The 16,746-nt window shown below is 47.9% G+C and overlaps 3 protein-coding genes across 7 annotated transcripts; all 3 read right to left on the bottom strand.

Annotated features, from left to right (window-relative positions):
* Window positions 1-788: 788 nt before the first annotated feature.
* Window positions 789-5,737, bottom strand: LOC146426630 (gasdermin-A3-like). 3 transcript variants are annotated; one of them, XM_085083409.1, is made up of 11 exons: window positions 5,595-5,737; window positions 5,386-5,514; window positions 4,263-4,527; window positions 3,904-4,099; window positions 3,502-3,667; window positions 3,336-3,429; window positions 2,880-2,933; window positions 2,482-2,636; window positions 2,137-2,287; window positions 1,769-1,842; window positions 789-1,640 (listed from the first exon to the last, which is right to left on the bottom strand). In XM_085083409.1, exons 3-11 carry the CDS (start codon window positions 4,480-4,482, stop codon window positions 1,404-1,406), a joined length of 1,347 nt encoding a protein of 448 aa, XP_084939535.1. In that variant the 5' UTR covers window positions 4,483-4,527; window positions 5,386-5,514; window positions 5,595-5,737; the 3' UTR covers window positions 789-1,403. The 3 variants fall into 3 exon arrangements, with proteins under 3 accessions (XP_084939535.1, XP_084939536.1, XP_084939538.1); XM_085083410.1 differs by having other exon boundaries at window positions 5,386-5,489; window positions 5,595-5,722; XM_085083412.1 differs by lacking the exon at window positions 5,386-5,514 and having other exon boundaries at window positions 5,595-5,732.
* Window positions 5,738-6,250: 513 nt separating this feature from the next.
* Window positions 6,251-12,948, bottom strand: LOC146426631 (gasdermin-A-like). 3 transcript variants are annotated; one of them, XM_085083408.1, is made up of 11 exons: window positions 12,154-12,948; window positions 11,945-12,048; window positions 10,814-11,078; window positions 10,455-10,650; window positions 9,443-9,608; window positions 9,289-9,382; window positions 8,832-8,882; window positions 8,426-8,580; window positions 8,081-8,231; window positions 7,298-7,371; window positions 6,251-7,159 (listed from the first exon to the last, which is right to left on the bottom strand). In XM_085083408.1, exons 3-11 carry the CDS (start codon window positions 11,031-11,033, stop codon window positions 6,869-6,871), a joined length of 1,398 nt encoding a protein of 465 aa, XP_084939534.1. In that variant the 5' UTR covers window positions 11,034-11,078; window positions 11,945-12,048; window positions 12,154-12,948; the 3' UTR covers window positions 6,251-6,868. The 3 variants fall into 3 exon arrangements, with proteins under 3 accessions (XP_084939534.1, XP_084939532.1, XP_084939533.1); XM_085083406.1 differs by having other exon boundaries at window positions 11,945-12,073; XM_085083407.1 differs by having other exon boundaries at window positions 11,945-12,088.
* Window positions 12,949-13,368: 420 nt separating this feature from the next.
* On the bottom strand, window positions 13,369-15,968 carry LOC146426632 (gasdermin-A2-like). Its single transcript, XM_085083415.1, has 5 exons — window positions 15,926-15,968; window positions 15,566-15,720; window positions 15,221-15,371; window positions 14,410-14,483; window positions 13,369-14,273 (listed from the first exon to the last, which is right to left on the bottom strand). Exons 2-5 carry the CDS (start codon window positions 15,704-15,706, stop codon window positions 14,037-14,039), a joined length of 603 nt encoding a protein of 200 aa, XP_084939541.1. The 5' UTR covers window positions 15,707-15,720; window positions 15,926-15,968; the 3' UTR covers window positions 13,369-14,036.
* Between the last annotated feature and the right edge of the window lie 778 nt (window positions 15,969-16,746).

The following is a 16,746-nucleotide window of genomic DNA, read 5'->3' on the forward strand; positions in this document are numbered from 1 at the left end:
GGCGAGTCTTCGCTGAGGCGAAGCGTGAGGTCCCGTGAGGGGCCGGGCTGGGGTCAGATCGGGGATCCCCATGAAGGACTCCGTGAGGAGCCGGGCTGTGACGGAGAACCCCGTAGAGGATCCCTTGAGGGGCCGGGCTGGGGTCAGATCGGGGATCCCGTGACGGGCTCCGTGAGGAGCCGGGCTGTGACCGGGGATCCCGTGGAGGATCCCTTGAGGGGCCGGGCTAGCACCGGGGATCCTGTGAAGTGTCCCGTGAGGGGCCAAGCTGGGACCGGAGATCCCATGAAGGGTCCTGTGTGGGGCTGGGGATCTCGTGAGAGGCTGGGCTGGGATCGGAGGTCCAGTGAATGGTCCGGTGAGGAGGCGGGGTTGGGACTGGGAGCAGGCTGGGGCTTGGGGGTCCCATGAGGGGTTGGACCAGGTTGGGGAGTCTCGTGAGGAGCCGGGTTGGAGCTGGGGGTTCTGTGATGGGTCTGGTGTGGGACTGGGGCCAGGGGGTCCCATGAGGGTCCCAGGTTGGGGCCGGGCTCCCCTCCTAGCTGCTGTAAGGCAGAGCCTGGCCCTTGGAGGGGCTCCTGAAATCGTCAGTGCCCACCCAGGTGAGCAGCGCTGCCCCTTGCTGTGGGCACCCCAGACCTCCAGGAATCCTCCCACAGCCTGAGGAGACCACTGACTTCCCCCAGAGCTAAGTGCCCATATATTTGCTACAGCATCTCAAGCTTGTCAGACGTGCTGTGGGACCAAAATCACACGAAATTAAGAAATGGACTGTGAGAACACACGGCTGCGTAGCAAGAAGTTCTTTTTTATTTATAAAGTGGTAATGAGGGTATGGTTGCTCTAAAGTGCTACCCATGTCCCTCAAGCATATCAGGGACAATGGCAGCACTGGGACCACGGAGGTGTCAGTGAAACCTCTGGGATTCCCCCACCTCATGACCACCAACAATTCATGATGCCCTCACTGAACCAAAGAGGGATCAGGGTAAGTGAGTCACTCCTGGTATTTTCCTTTGGCTTTTGTTTACTTTGCATTTCTTTTCCCTTTTCATTTGCATTTCCCCTTTCCCTTTGCCCTTCCCTTTGCCATTGCTGATTGCAGAAATGGCAGGATTTTCAGGGAAGCAGGATTACATGAGGCATCACAGCCAGGCCTGGCATTATTTGGATTTGTGGATTTTTCCATTGTCCCTCTGCATTCATGGAGAGACAGACAGACAAATCCACTTGGATATCCAGCCTTTAGCATCCATCATGAATTTTCCTGCCTTAAATTTTCTTTTCTCGGCCAACGCAGCCTTGAGCATTGTCAAGGATGAAACTGGGAGAGAAACCTGGTTCGCCAGCTGAGATTTACTAACACTTTGCAGAGGGATTCCCTGGGCAGGGCCAGTTACCTCCTACTCTGAGCCACTCAGGAGGTTGAGGGCATACAGGGCGACGAACAGAGCTGCCGTGGCCTCAAAGGGATGCTGCCTAGGGACAGCATATCCATCTTCCTGGAGCTGCACTCCGCTCAGCTCCACCAGGGCCGTGGTTAACCCCTGTTCCTCCTCATGTGAAAACGAGAGCAGCCCAGCATCCACACGGAAAGGCTCCTCCCGCTTCTCCAGGTCATGTTTCAGGAGGTTTTCAACCTTCAAAGCAACAACAAAAAAAGCAAAATCAGGATTTTAATCAGTTGTCAACTTGTGACATCACGATGGAAATGTTGCTAGAATTAATATAGTCCCCACTTCCCATTCAAAGTGATGTATGTTCTCACCAGCTTCAGCTGTTGGGGCACCGTCTTCCTTTTCAAGGATTCCAGCAGCAGCAGCAGCTGATCCTCCATTAACTCTGCAGAAATAAATTGAGTTTGGATCCAAAACCTCCCACGAAGTTTACTGATGGGATAGGAATGTTGAGCAGGATGGGAAAGAGTAAAGAGGATGGGAAGGGTGATAATTTCTTGGAGGAAATGCCTGATGGTTAAAATTGCACAAGGGGTTTCTCTCCTGTCCCCTCCATGGGTCTCAGATGTAGATTCCACTTGGGGAGGAGGAGGAGGAGTATGGGAAGAAGGAAGGAGGGCCTGGCAGGACAGGGAGTCATCCCTGCCTTGATTTCCCTCTTAAATGCCCAAAGTCTCACCATGCAAAGCATCAAGGATGTAGGTGATTCCCTCGGTCAGCAGAAGGCGACGATCTCTTGGAGTCTGCTGTAAGGTGCTGAAAAGGTTTTTTAAGTCTGGGCTCTCAGTTTTCAGCTCATAACCATCATTTCCCTCAGAAAGTTCTTCCATCTGGGGGAACAAGGAAAAGAAATGGAAGGATTTGAGAGCTGAGGCTGGTGCTAGTTCAAATCAGACAGATGTGCTGCATGAGGGCATTTTGGATGGAGAGTTGTGGCACAGGGCAGGTGACTTGTGGGGCAAGAGGTGTGGTCCTGGATGTGTGTGTATTTGTAAATTGTGGCAATAAGAAAAGCTTCACTTACTTTCTGACTGAGCTCTTGAAGGAGGTTGTCGTCTCTCATGACAGTTTTGATGGTGTTTAAGATTATGAGCAGCAGGTGAGGAGAGAACTCGGAGAAAATTTGACAGCGGTTTTTCACTTCTCTCACCACTACTCCTAATATTCCTTGTGAGGGACCTGTAAGCCAGAAGGAGTCAAAATGTGTCTCTTGAGTACTAGGAGATCACTGGTAACTCTAAACTCAGAGTTTGAAACTCTTTTATGATTGTTTTTAATGGAATATGGAATTTGGGCAGTTGTGAGGTCCCAGGGGAGAGGCAAATGCATCGCTCCTGGTAGTTTGTTTTCTGCTGGGAGATTTCATCTTTCCCAAAGCAAGTAAAAGTTGTGCAAGAGGAAGCTGTAAAATACATTACTTACCATCAGCTACATAAGTTGCCCGTCTCACAGCTTTTGCTGGGAAATAATGCAGATCTGCAACAGGATAAAAGGGACATGTACGGTGTTCTATACCAGCTTTCCCACTTATGGTCACCCACCTGGTTTTCTCCCTGGCTCTTCTGAGTAGGAAAGGAAAAGAAAGAACCCCAACTCTGCTCTGTGTGCCATTTACTAACAGGAGCTCTGCAGCTCCTGAAACTCAGAACTAAGACTTCTTTCTTTGCTTTCTTTTTCTGGCCCCTCCCCAAACATCGTCTTTGACCTTGCATGTGTTATCTGACCTTTCCCAGGTGATTTCTGTCCCTCACACTGCCTCCATCTTCTTCCAAACAAGCTGAGCGTGGTTCTGGGGTTGAGTGATACTTCCTAAAGTGTTCTTCCTCTTCTGCAGCATTTCCTGAATGGAGGTATTGGTCATTTCTACAAGTTACTTACCCCATGCTCCATCTCTAATGTGCAGCTGGATGGTCCTGAAGGCCAGGGTGCAGCCCTTGGGTATGACTATGGTTTGTTTGTCCTCCCTGGTTCTCTGGATAAAGAAAAAAACCTTTTAGAGCACCTGGATGCAAGTGTTGGGGAAGGAAGGAGAGAGAAGCCAAACCTGTGCACAGAGTGTGGCATAAAATTTGGTGCTGAAGCCCCCATCTGCCTTGGTGGATTCCTTGTAGATGACCTCTTCTGATGCTTCGAGGATTTCAGTGACCACATATAAATTGATGTCTGTTCTCTGTAGTTGCCGGATGAAGGAGTGATCCATGTTGATTTGTCTAAAAGAGAAGAAGGATGGGAAGGCTCTGGAGCACCAGGGGTAGCTGTGGAGGTGGAGGGTCTCAGCCTGGAGAAGAGAAGATTCAGGGAGGAGCCTTCTATTCCCTTTCTAACCTGGCCTAGTTTGGGGAAATTCCTGCACTAATGTCTTAATCTTGGTTTTTGGCTGTTGAAAACCCATTGATAACCTGGTGTGGGGTGGAGTGGGATGAGTGGAGCATATAATACTCCTTACCTCTCTCTTCTCAATGCCTCCAGTGATTCCAGTGATATGCTCTTCTTTTGTGGTGTAACAGAAAACACCTTGGACGAGGAGGCACCTCCTTTCAGCCCTATGCTTGCAGGGTCAAAAGAAATGCTGAGACCTCCATCAGCTTGGTCAGCGCTGACTTTTGAGAGAGTAAATTGGCTGAAGTCTTGATGGAGAGACTCTGAAATAATTCCATGCATAATCTTTAGCAGGATTACACAGACTCAGCAATGTAAGTATATCACACACAAGAGAGCTGGAACATGGTAGAGTTTAGCCATAAATGACCCAAACACATTCCAAGTGGAATTTGTGAACATCATATTGATGAAATTGGGCATTACCTGTGAGTTTACCATATTCTCCAGGTAGCAGCACATCATCCAGTGTGAACCCTGTTCGCTGGTAGTAGGGAGCTGAGTGGAATATGGTTTTTGGTTTGCTTTTTCTTTTCAGTAGACAGAGAGGCCTGTAGTGCTCATTGTCTGCGATGCTCTCAACAGGGACTAGGTCTTTGCTTGGATCCATTTGTTTCACAATGAATTTGGTGAGTTTTTTAAACATTGTGCTGTGGCTGAAGGTTTGAAGCAAATCCAAGTGTACTTGTGCCTTGGGAAAGAAGCAACACGAATTAAGCCAAATTACTTGAAATACCAGCAAGACATTGTAACCAAGTGTTACTTTAATTATTAAGAATTTTTCAAAAGAATGACTCAAAACTATCCTCATTATACAAGGGCACAGGGCTGTTACAGGGAGTGTTTGGAAAGGAAGCAGCAGGAGCTGGGAGTTGTTTGGTCTAGTATTCCTTTGCTGGTGAACACCTCAGTCATTGTGCAGGGAGAAGGCAGCTGTCAGACTGTGAGGGTGCTGATTTTGGGAGCAAATGTCCCCCAAAATAGTGAGAAATCAGTCCAGCCCAGCTCCCTGTGCAGGCAGATGTGGACTGCAGGGGAGAGCTGGTGTTTCAATGCCAGAAACAAAGCTCTGTATGTTTTCTGAGACAGCTTGTTTTTATCAAAAGGTTTCAGTTTCATTTTTCTGGTGTTTTCCGTGATGGAGCTGGGGAGGGGAAATTGGGCAATCCAGTGTGATTTGGGTTGGAAAAAGCCTTAAGATTTCTCCATTTGCTCCCCCTGCCATGGGCAGGGACACTTTCCACTTTCCTAGGTTGCTCCAAGCCCCGTCCAACCTGGCTTTGGACATTTTCAGGGATGGAGCAGCTTGTGTCAGGATGTGCCCACCCTCACAGGGAGGAATTTCTTCCCAATATCCCATCTAACCCTTCCCTCTTTAGGTTGAACAGTTCCAAAGACAAAAAGCCTTGTATGCTCGATGTTAGTAGCCCTTGCAGGACTCATTGCCTTGAAAGTCTTCAAGAAGAGAAGAAAAACTAAACAAGATCACTTATCAGGGTACTTCCACCAACCCTCTCCCGTACCGAGCACTCTGCGATAATGCACTTACCTTTTTGTGGTGTGGGAGGTGTGCAGAGCTGACCACGGGGCTGCTGAGGTGATATGGCCTCTGGAGAGCAACAGGACTGGGGAGAAGCTTCTCAGTCTTCCCTTCTTCTCAGAGGTGTGGAAGTGTTTGCTAAGTACAGAAACCCTGAGTACCACAGGAAGATGACACCCCCACACTCCCAGGGCAAAGAGTAAATTGATTTCTCTTACCTTGCTAGTAGGGGGCTCCTTGAAGAAGCTTCTGTGCAGGGGCAGTGTTAGACCTGATCTGTGCTGGAGGATCTCCGGCAGTTCACAGCACTTTATTTGCAGTTGTTCCCGGCTGTGAAGTCACTTCCTCAATTTTACATCTTCATTGCTGGTGTTCCACTTCCACAAAACAGATCTTGCTCGCGTAACTCTTCCTGTTATTCATTGAACATAGTCACAGGGACTATGGGAAACTTGAACTTCTACAGAGGCAGGAGATGTGAGTCCATCGGTCAAAGTGTTCAGGACCAGATTGGACAGGAAGATGTCTCTGCCGCTGGCAGCAGGTGGGACTGGATGCGCTTTGAATTTCCTCCCCACTCAAACCATTCCATATTCCCTGGATACATTGCCATGCGTGTTTCACAGAAGAAGCCATGCATGTGAAGACTCCAGGGTTGAAGTGCAAGTTTTTACCTGAATAGTTCACTGTTGTTAGTCTCACTTAGAATACTGTACAAAGGAGTAATATTCACACACTAGAATATTCACACTTTATTTTAGAAAGATTTCTACATGAGGCCTCTGTGTCCACAGCAAGGGCCCTTATTTTGGGTAGAGCCTCAGTCCCGAGGTTGCTGGATATGCCCTTTGAACATGCCTTTGAGAACATCCAATTGCATAGCAAGAAGCTAATCTTTATTGATAAAGTGATAATGAGAGTATTTGTGGTGTTTCTCTGAAGTGCTGTCCATGTCTCTCATGCATGTTGGGGAGATGGGACCAGGGAGGTGTCAGTGAAACCTCTGGGATTCCCCCACCTTCCTGGCATCAGCAGTCCATGGAGTGCCTGCTGAACCAGAGGGGGACCAGGGTGAGTCAGTGCAGATGTTTTCCTTTGGCTTTTTGTTTCCTTTGCATTTCCTTCCATTTCCCTTTGCATTTCAATTTTGCCTTTGTATTTCCTTTCCCTTTTACTTTGCATCTCCCCTTTCCCTCTGCATTCCCTTTCCCATTCCATTCCCTTTGCCCTTCCCTTTCCCATTTACTGATTGCAGAAACAGCAGCAGCATTTTTAGCAAAGCAGGATTACATGAAGCACTGCAGCCAGGCCTAGGATTCTTTGTGGATTTTCCTGTTGTCCCTCTGCATTCATGGAGAGACAGACAGACAAATCCACTTGGATATCCAGCCTTTAGCATCCATAAAGAGTTTTCCAGCCTTAGATTTGCTTTTTCCATCCAAAGCAGCCTTGAGCATTATCAAAGATGAAATTGGAAGAGAAGCCTGTCTTGTCAGCAGAGATTTCTCCACACCTTAAAGAGGGTTTCCCAGGACAGGGCTCCTGGGCCTCCTGAGCCACTCAGGAGGTTGAGGGCATACAGGGCCACAAACAGAGCTGCCATGGCCTCGAAGGGTTGATGCCTAGGCACAGCAGATCCATCTTTCCAGAGCTGCACTCCGCTCAGCTCCACCAGGGCCATGGTTAACCCCTGTTCCTCTTCATGAGGGAAGGAGAGCAGCCCAGCATCCACAGGGAAAGGCTCCTCCCGCTTCTTCAGGTCATGTTCCAGGAGGTTTTCAACCTTCAGAGCAAGAACAAAAAAAGCAAAATCAGGATTTTAATCAGTTGTCAACTTGTGACATCACGATGGAAATGTTTTTACAATTAAAATAGCCCTCACCCCCCCTTCCAAGGAGCCAAGTGTGATGTATGTTCTCACCAGCTTCAGCTGTTGGGGCACAATCTTCCTTTTCAAGGATTCCAGCAGCAGCAGCAGCTGATCTTCCATTAACTCTGCAGAAATAAACTGGGTTTCAATCACCAAGCTCCACCAAGGTTACTGATGGGATGGGAGCGGTGAGCAAAATGGGAAAGAGTGAAGAGGATGGGAAGGGTGATCATTTCTTGGAGGAAATGCTGGTTTGGTCAGAAGTTCTTTGGATGTTTTAATAGAGATGATTTGTGCAGCCTCACTGTGAGAGTGATATGGCTGTTACTGACAGAATCATGGAATATTGAGTTGGAAGGGACGTGCGAGGACAGTTGAAGTCCAACTCCCATCCCTGCAAATGACAATTCTAACAATCCCTGCCTGTGCCTGAGAGCATTGTCCAAACACTTGTCGATCTCTGTCAGCCTTGAGCCTGTTTCCACTCCCTGGGGAGCCTGTTCAGTGCCCCACACCTCTGGGCTAAGAGGCTTTCACTGATACCCAACCTAACCCTCCCAGGCACAGCTCCAGCCGTTGCCTTGTGTCCTGTCCCTGGTCAGCAGAGCAGAGATCAGAGCTACCCCTTGGGAGGGAGCTGTGATTTCACCTTGAGGGAGCTGAGAGACCTGGAGGGGTGCAGAGAGGGGGTTTCTCTCCTGTCCCCTCCATGGGTCTCAGATGTAGATTCCACTTGGGGAGGAGGAGGAGGAGTATGGGAAGAAGGAAGGAGGGCCTGGCAGGACAGGGAGTCATCCCTGCCTTGATTTCCCTCTTAAAGGCCCAAAGTCTCACCATGCAAAGCATCAAGGATGTAGGTGATTCCCTTGGCCAGCAGAAGGCGACGATCTCTTGGAGCCTGCTGTAAGGTGCTGAAGAGGTTTTTTAAGTCTGGGCTCTCAGTTTTCAGCTCATAATCATTGTTTCCTTCAGAAAGTTCTTCCATCTAGGGGAACAAGGAAAAGAAATGTCAGGATTTGGAGGCTGAGGCTGTTGGTATTGCAGAGCATACAGATGTGCTGCGTGAGGGCATTTTGGATGGAGAGTTGTGGCACAGGGCAGGTGACTTGTGGGGCAAGAGGTGTGGTCCTGGATGTGTGTGTATTTGTAAATTGTGGGAATAAGAAAAGCTTCACTTACTTTCTGGCTGAGCTCTTGAAGGAGGTTGTTGTCTCTCATGACAGTTTTGATGGTGTTTAAGACTATGAGCAGCAGGTGAGGAGAGAACTCGGAGAAAATTTGACAGCAGTTTTTCACTTCTCTCACCACTACTCCTAATTTTCCTAGTGAGGGACCTGCAAATCAGGAGGAGTCCAAATCTGTCACTTCTGAACTCGGAGATCACTTGTAGGAATAAACTCAGAGTGTGAAACATTTGCTTGATTATTTTTAAAGGAATATGGAATAGCAATATGGAATTTGGGCAGTGGTGATGTCCCAGGGGAGAGGCAAATGCATCACTCCTGGTAGTTTGTTTTCTGCTGGGAGATTCCATCTTTCCCAGGTAAAAGTTGTGGAAGTGGAAACTGTAAAATACATTACTTACCATCACCTATAGAACACAGAAGTCTTCCGAGTCCCAGGAAATAATCCAGACCTGGAACAGAATAAGAAGGACATTTATGGTGTACTACGCCAGTCTTCCCACTTGTGGTCAGCCACCTTGTTTTCTCCCTGATTCTTTTCTTCTGAGTAGGAAAAGAAAAGAAACAAACCCAACTCTGCTCTGTGTGTCATTTGTCAAAAGGAGCACTGCAGCTCCTGAAATGCAGAGCTGAGGCTTTGTTCTTTCCTTTCTTTACTAACCCCATCCCAAACGTCATCTTTGACCTTGCATGGGTTATCTGACCTTCCCCAGGTGATTTCTGTCCCTCACACTGCCTCCATCTTCTTCCAAACAAACTGAGAGCAGATGTGGGACTCAGCGATACTTCCTAAAATGTTGTTCCTCTTGTGCACTGTTTCCTGAATGGAGAGATTGGTCATTGCTTGAAGTTACTTACCCCATGCTCCATTTCTAATGTGCAGCTGGGTGGTCTTGAAGGCCAGGGTGCAGCCCTTGGGTATTACTATGGTTTGTTCTTCCTTCTTGGTGCCCTGGTCAAGGCAAACAATGTGTTAGAGCACCTGGGTGCAGGACTGAGAGAGAAGCCTAACTTGTGCAGAGAATGTGGCATAAAATTTGGTGCTGAAGCCCCCATCTGCCTTGGTGGATTCCTTGTAGATGACCTCTTCTGATGCTTCAAGGATTTCAGTGACGATGTATAAATTGATGTGTGTTCTCTGTAGTTGGCAGATGAAGGAGTGATCCATGTTGATTTGTCTAAAAGAGAAGAAGGATGGGAAGGGTCTGGAGCACCAGGGGTAGCTGTGGGAGGTGGAGGGTCTCAGCCTGGAGGAGATTCAGGGGGGACCTTGTCACACCAATCCCTGTCTAACCTGGCCTAGTTTGGGGAAATTCCTGCACTAATGTCTTAATCTTGGTTTTAGGCTGTTGAAAACCCATTGATAACCTGGTGTCCCGGGTTAATGATAAGACTCTCTCCTCCGAGAGCGAAGGGCCCCGACACCCCCTCCCCCACCCACAACAGAACCGCTTAGATGGAAGTGAAGAAAAAACTATTTATTTGACAAAACCACGCAGAGTGCCCTGCAAGGCACAGGGGAAGGGGAAAACCAAGGTGAAAAGGAGTTATTCTACCTGATTAAAAAGTCCTTTTCTCAGACGCAGCCCCTCTCCTCCTCGCCCCCCCCCAAGGCCGGGTGGAGCTCCCTGGAGAGCTGTGCTGTCCTCTGGCCCTCCTGGGTCTCCGGGTGGCAAAGCAGATCGAAGAGAAGGGGTCCAAACGAGGAAAAAGAAAAAAAAAATGGAAAAAAAAACGGGAACAGAGCTCACTCCGACCCCCGTCCAGCACGCAGTCTCTGCCGGGCGACGAATGCTCCCCCGAAGCGAGGCTTGGAGAAAATGTTTTCAAAATAACCCGCGTTTCTCTCTTCGGCTGGGTGCAGTTAAAGAGACAGGACCACACATTTTTACACATTTTTTTCTTTCTTGGGCATATAAGCCAACGATAGGGGATAAAGGATTATCATAACATCAATCCAAGACACCTGGTGTGGGGTGGAGTGGGATGGATGGAGCATATGTGCTCCCATTGTCATTCCTTACCTCTCTCTGCTCAGTGCCTCCAGTGATTCCAGTGATACGCTCTTTTTCTCTGGTGTAACAGAAAACACCTTGGACGAGGAGGCACCTCCTTTCAGCCCTATGCTTGCAGGGTCAAAAGAAATGCTGAGACCTCCATCAGCTTGGTCAGTGGTGACTTTTGAGAGAGTAAATTGGCTGAAGTCTTGATGGAGAGACTCTGAAATAATTCCATGCATAATCTTTAGCAGGATTACACAGACTCAGCACTGTAAGTGTATCACACAGAAGAGAGCTGGAACATGGTAGAGTTCAGCCATAAATGACCCAAACACATTACCTGTGGAATTTGTGAACATCATATTGATGAAATTGGGCATTACCTGGGAGTTTACCATGTTCTCCAGGCAGCAGCACATCATCCAGTGTGAACCCTGTTCGCTGGAAGTAGGGAGCTGGGTGGAATATGGTTTTTGGTTTGCTTTTTCTAATCAGTAGACAGAGAGGCCTGTAGTGCTCATTGTCTGCGATGCTCTTAACAGGGACTAGGTCTTTGCTTGGATCCATTTGATTTTCCAGGAATTTGGTGAGATTTTTAAACATTGTGCTGTGGCTGATGTTTTGAAGCAATGCTAAGTGTATTTGTGCCTTGGGAAAGAAGCAACATGAATTACTCCAAATTACTTGAAATACCAGCAAGATATTCTAACAAATTGTTTCTTTAATTATTAAGAATTTTTCAAAAGAATTACTCAAAACTGGCCGCATTATCCATGGACACAGTACTGTTACAGGGAGTGTTTGGAAAGGAAGCAGCAGGAGCTGGGAGTTGTTTGGTCTAGTCTTCCTTTGCTGGTGAACACCTCAATCATTGTGCAGGGAGAAGGCAGCTGTCAGACTGTGAGGGTGCTGATTTTGGGAGCAAATGTCCCCCAAAATAGAGAGAAATCAGTCCAGCCCAGCTCCTTGGGCAGGCAGTGCTGGTCTGCAGGGGAGAGCAGGTGTCTCAGGTGTCTGAGTGCTAGAAACAAGTCCCTCTTTGTTTTCTGAGACAGCTTGTTTTTATCAAAATGTTCAGTTTCACCTTTCTGGTGTTTTCCAGGATGGAGCTGGGGAGGGGAAAATGGGCAATCCAGTGTGATTTGGGTTGGAAAAAGCCTTAAGATTTCTCCATTTGCTTCCCCTGCCATGGGCAGGGACACTTTCCACTTTCCCAGGTTGCTGCAAGCTCTGTCCAATCCAGCCTTGGACATTTTCAGGGATGGAGCAGCTTGTGTCAGGATGTGCCCATCCTCACAGGGAGGAATTTCTTCCCAATATCCCATCTAACCCTTCCCTCTTTAGGCTGAACAGTTCCAAATACAAATAGCCTTGTGTGCTCAATGTTAGTAGCCCTTGCAGGACTCATTCCCATGAAAATCTTCAAGAAGTGTAGAACAACTAAACAAGATCACTTATCAGGGATCTTCCACCAACCATCTCCTGTGCCCAGCACTGTGGGATAATGCACTTACCTGTTTGTGGTGTGGGAGGTGTGCAGAGCTGACCACGGGGCTGCTGAGGTGATGTGGCCTCTGGAGAGCAACAGGACTGGGGAGAAGCTTCTCAGTCTTCCCTTCTGCTCAAAGGTGTGGAAGTGTTTGCTAAGTACAGAAACCCTGAGTACCACAGGAAGATGACACCCCCACACTCCCAGGGCAAAGAGTAAATTGATTTCTCTTACCTTGCTAGTAGGGGGATCCTTGTAGCAGCTTCTGCGCAGGGGCAGTGTTAGACCTGATATGTGCTGGAGGATCTCTGGCAGTTCACAGCAGCTTATCTGGAGTTGTTCCCAGCTGTGAGGTCACTTCAGCAATTTTACATCCTTATCACTGGTGTTCTGCTTCTACAAAGCAGCACTTGCTTGCGTAGTGCTTGCTTTTTAGGCATTGGGCGGAGTCTGTCACAGGGGCTGTGGATAACTCCAATTTCTGTAGTTGCAAATGTAAGTCCCTCCCTGGAAGTGTCCTGGACCAGATAAGAAGATGTCTCTGCCCCTGGCAGCATGTGGGACTGGATGTGCTTTAAGGCAAGCCATTCCATCATTGGATGAGTCAACATTATAGAGCCTTCTAACGCTGCTCTTCTTTTACAGATGGAGAAATGGACTCAGGAGGGGATATTGGCAAGAAATTCCTCCCTGTGAAGAGGGTGAGGCCCTGGCAGAGGTTGACCTGAGCAGCTATGGCTGCCCCTGGATCGCTGGAAGTGTGCAAGGCCAGGTTGGATGTAGCTTGGAGCTACCTGGGAGAGTGGGAGGTGTCCCTGTCCATGGCAGGGGGTGGGACTGGATGAGCCTTCAGGTGCCTTCCAACGCAAGCCATTCCATGTTCCCTGGATACATTGCCATGCTTGTTTGACAGCAAAAGCCATGCGTGTGAAGACTCCAGGGTTCAAGTGCAAGTTTTTACCTGAATAGTTCACTGTTACTAGTCTCACTTAGAATACTGTACAAAGGAGTAATAGTCATGTCGCTCTTGAGCCGCTAGCAGAGAAAAGACCCAAGTTCTCAGTGTGGCAAGAAAAAAAGAGTTTATTATTTTGATTTCAATATATATAGACTTTTCAGAGGTTGCCCAGATTGGTCAGCCAGAAACCTCGCCCTAGGCCTGATTGGCCAGGCCTGAACTATCCAAATCTCGAGACACTGTTTAAAAAACATCCAAACTTTATCTTTGTTTATAAAACACAGTGGAATGTTCTCACGAGAAAGTCCTGTGCTAGCCACAGCTTCATACATGAGAGTATTCACACTTTATTTTAGAAAGTTCTCTACGTGAGATTCCTGTGTCCACAGCAAGCGCCCATATTTCAGGTAGAGCTACAATCCTGAGGTTGCTGGATATGCCATGGGACTGAACACACATGAAATTAAGAAAATGCCTTTGAGAACATCCAATTGCCTAGCAAGAAGCTAATCTTTATTGATAAAGTGATAATGAGAGTATTTGTGGTGTTTCTCTGAAGTGCTGTCCATGTCCCTCGGGCATGTTGGGGAGATGGGACCAGGGAGGTGTCAGTGAAACCTCTGGGATTCCCCCACCTTCCTGGCACCAGCAGTTCATGGAGTGCCTGCTGAACCAGAGGGGGACCAGGGTGAGTCAGTGCAGATGTTTTCCTTTGGCTTTTTGTTTCCTTTGCATTTCCTTCCATTTCCCTTTGCATTTCAATTTTGCATTTGTATTTTGTTTCCATTTTCCTTTGCATCTCCCCTTTCCCTCTGCATTCCCTTCCCCTTTGCTTTCTCTTATCCCTTCCCTTTCCCGTTTACTGATCTCAGAAGCAGCAGCAGCATTTTTAGCAAAGCAGGATTACAAGAGGCACTGCAGCCAGGCCTGGGATTCTTTGTGGATTTTCCTGTTGTCCCTCTGCTTTCATGGAAAGACAGACAGACAAATCCACTTGGATATCCAGCCTTTAGCATCCATAAAGAGTTTTCCAGCCTTAGATTTGCTTTTTCCAGCCAAAGCAGCCTTGAGCATTATCAAAGATGAAATTGGGAGAGAAGCCTGTCTTGTCAGCAGAGATTTCTCAACACCTTGTGAAGGGATTCCCTGGGCAGAGCTCCTACTCTGAGCCACTCAGGAGGGTGAGGGCATACAGGGCCACAAACAGAGCTGCCACGGCCTCGAAGGGTTGATTCCTAGAGACAGCAGATCCATCTTTCCAGAGCTGCACTCCGCTCAGCTCCACCAGGGCCATGGTTAACCCCTGTTCCTCCTCGTGTGGGAAGGAGAGCAGGCTGACATGAAAACGGAAATGCCACATCCCGTACTCCAGGTCGTGTTCCAGGAGGTTTGCAACCTTCAGGGCAACAACAAAAAAAGAAAAATCAGGATATTAATCAGTTGTCATCTTGTGACATCACGATGAATTGCTGTTATAATTAAAATAGCCCTCACCCCCCTTCAAAGGAGCCAAGTGTGATGTATGTTCTCACCAGCTTCAGCTGTTGGGGCACAATTTTCCTTTTCAAGGATTCCAGCAGCAGCAGCAGTTGATCTTCCATTAACTCTGCAGAAATAAACTGGGTTTGGATCCAAAAACTCCCACCAAGGTAAGTGGTGGGATGGGAACCGTAAGCAGGGTGGGAAAGAGTGAAGAGGATGGGAAGGGTGATCATTTCTTGGAGGAAATGCGTGTTTGGTCAGCCGTCCTTTGGATGTTTTAATAGAAATGGTTTGTGCAACCTCACTGTGAGAGTGATATGGCTGTTACTGATAGAATCATGGAATATTGAGTTGGAAGGGACGTACAAGGACAGTTGGAGTCCAACTCCCATCCGTGCACTGGACACCCCAACAATCTGACTGTGTGCCTGAGAGCATCGTCCAAACATTCCCTGATCTCTGTCAGCTTTGGGGCCATGCCCATTCCCTGGGGAGCCTGTTCAGTGCCCCACACCTCTGGGCTAAGAGGCTTTCCCTGATATCCAACCTAACCCTCCCAGACACAGCTCCAGCTGTTGCCTTGTGTCCTGTCCCTGGTCAGCAGAGCAGAGATCAGAGCTGCCCCTTGGGAGGGAAGCTGTGACTGCACCTTGAGGGAGCAGAGAGACCTGGAGAGGTGCAGAGGGGTTCCTCTCCTCTTCCCTCTCCTCCCTGCCCCTCCCCTCCCCTCCCCTCCCCTCGTCTCAGATGTAGATTCCAGCTGGGGAGGAGGAGGAGGAGTATGGGAAGAAGGAAGGAGGGATTGGCAGGACTGGGAGTCATCCCTGCCTTGATTTCCCTCTTAAAGACCCAAAGCCTCACCATGGAAAGCATCAAGGATGTAGGTGATTCCCTTGGCCAGCAGAAAGTGACAATCTCTTGGAGTCTGCTGTAAGGTGCTGAAGAGGCTTTTTAAATCTGGAGTCTCAGTATTCAGCTCATAACCATCATTTCCCTCAGAAAGTTCTTCCATCTGGGGGAACAAGGAAAAGAAATGTAAGGATTTAAGGGCTGAGGCTGATGCTATTGCAGATCAGACAGATGTGCTGCGTGAGGGCATTTTGGATGGAGAGTTGTGGCACAGGGCAGGTGACTTGTGGGGCAAGAGGTGTGGTCCTGGATGTGTGTGTATTTATAAATTGTGGGAATAAGAAAAGCTTCACTTACTTTCTGGCTGAGCTCTTGAAGGAGGTTGTTGTCTCTCATAACAGCTTTGATGGTGTTTAAGACTATGAGCAGCAGGTGAGGAGAGAACACACAGAAAATTCGGCAGTAGTTTTTAACTTCTCTCAGCACTACTCCTAACATTCCTACTGAGGGACCTGCAAATCAGAAGGAGTCCAAATCTGTCACTTCTGAACTAGGAGTTAAGTGGCACCTCTAAACTCAGAGTTTGAAATACTTGTATGGTTGTTTTTAAAGCAATATGGAATAGCAATGTGGAATTTGGGCATTTGTGATGTCCTGGGTGAGAGGCAAATGCATCACCCCTGATGGTTTGTTTTCTGCTGAGAGGTTCTATCTTACCCAATGCAGGTAAAGGTTTTGCAAGTGGAAGCGGTAAAATACAATACTCTCTAGAACTTTGATAAACTGGATATAATGCGACTCCCGGAAAATATTCCAGATCTGAAAGAGGAGAAGAAGGACATTTACACCAAGTATTCCTACTTGTGGTCAGCCACCCTGTTTTCTCCCTGATTCTTTTCTTCTGAGTAGGAAAAGAAAAGAAACAAACCCAACTCTGCTCTGTGTGTCATTTGTCAACAGGAGCACTGCAGCTCCTGAAATGCAGAGTTGAGATTTCCTTCTTTCCTTTCTCTACTGACTCCTCCCCAAACATCATCTTTGAAATTGCATGGGATATCTGACCTTCTCCAGGTGATTTCTGTCCCTCCCACTGCCTCCATCTTCTAAACAAACTGAGGGCAGATGTGCATCTGAGTGATACTTCCTAAAATGTTCTTCCGCTTGTGCACTGTTTCCTGAATGGAGAGATTGTTCATTTCTGGAAGTTACTTACCCCATGCTCCATCTCTAATGTGCAGCTGGATGGTGTTGAAGGCCAGGGTGCAGCCCTTGGGTATGGAAATGCTTTGTTTGTCCTCCTTGCTGCCCTGGTCAAGGAAAACAACATGTTAAAACACCTGGGTGCAGGTGTTGGGGAAGGACTGAGAGAGAAGCTGAACCTGTGCAGAGAATGTGGTATAAAATTTGGTGCTGAAGCCCCCATCTGCCTTGGTGGATTCCTTGTAGATGACCTCTTCTGATGCTTCAAGGATTTCAGTGACGATGTATAAATTGGTGTGTGTTCTCTGTAGTTGTCGGATGAAGGAGTGATCCATGTT

This window comes from Lichenostomus cassidix, chromosome 27, assembly GCF_008360975.1.
Source record: "Lichenostomus cassidix isolate B80296 chromosome 27, HeHo_3.0, whole genome shotgun sequence".
NCBI classification, from domain to species: domain Eukaryota; kingdom Metazoa; phylum Chordata; class Aves; order Passeriformes; family Meliphagidae; genus Lichenostomus; species Lichenostomus cassidix.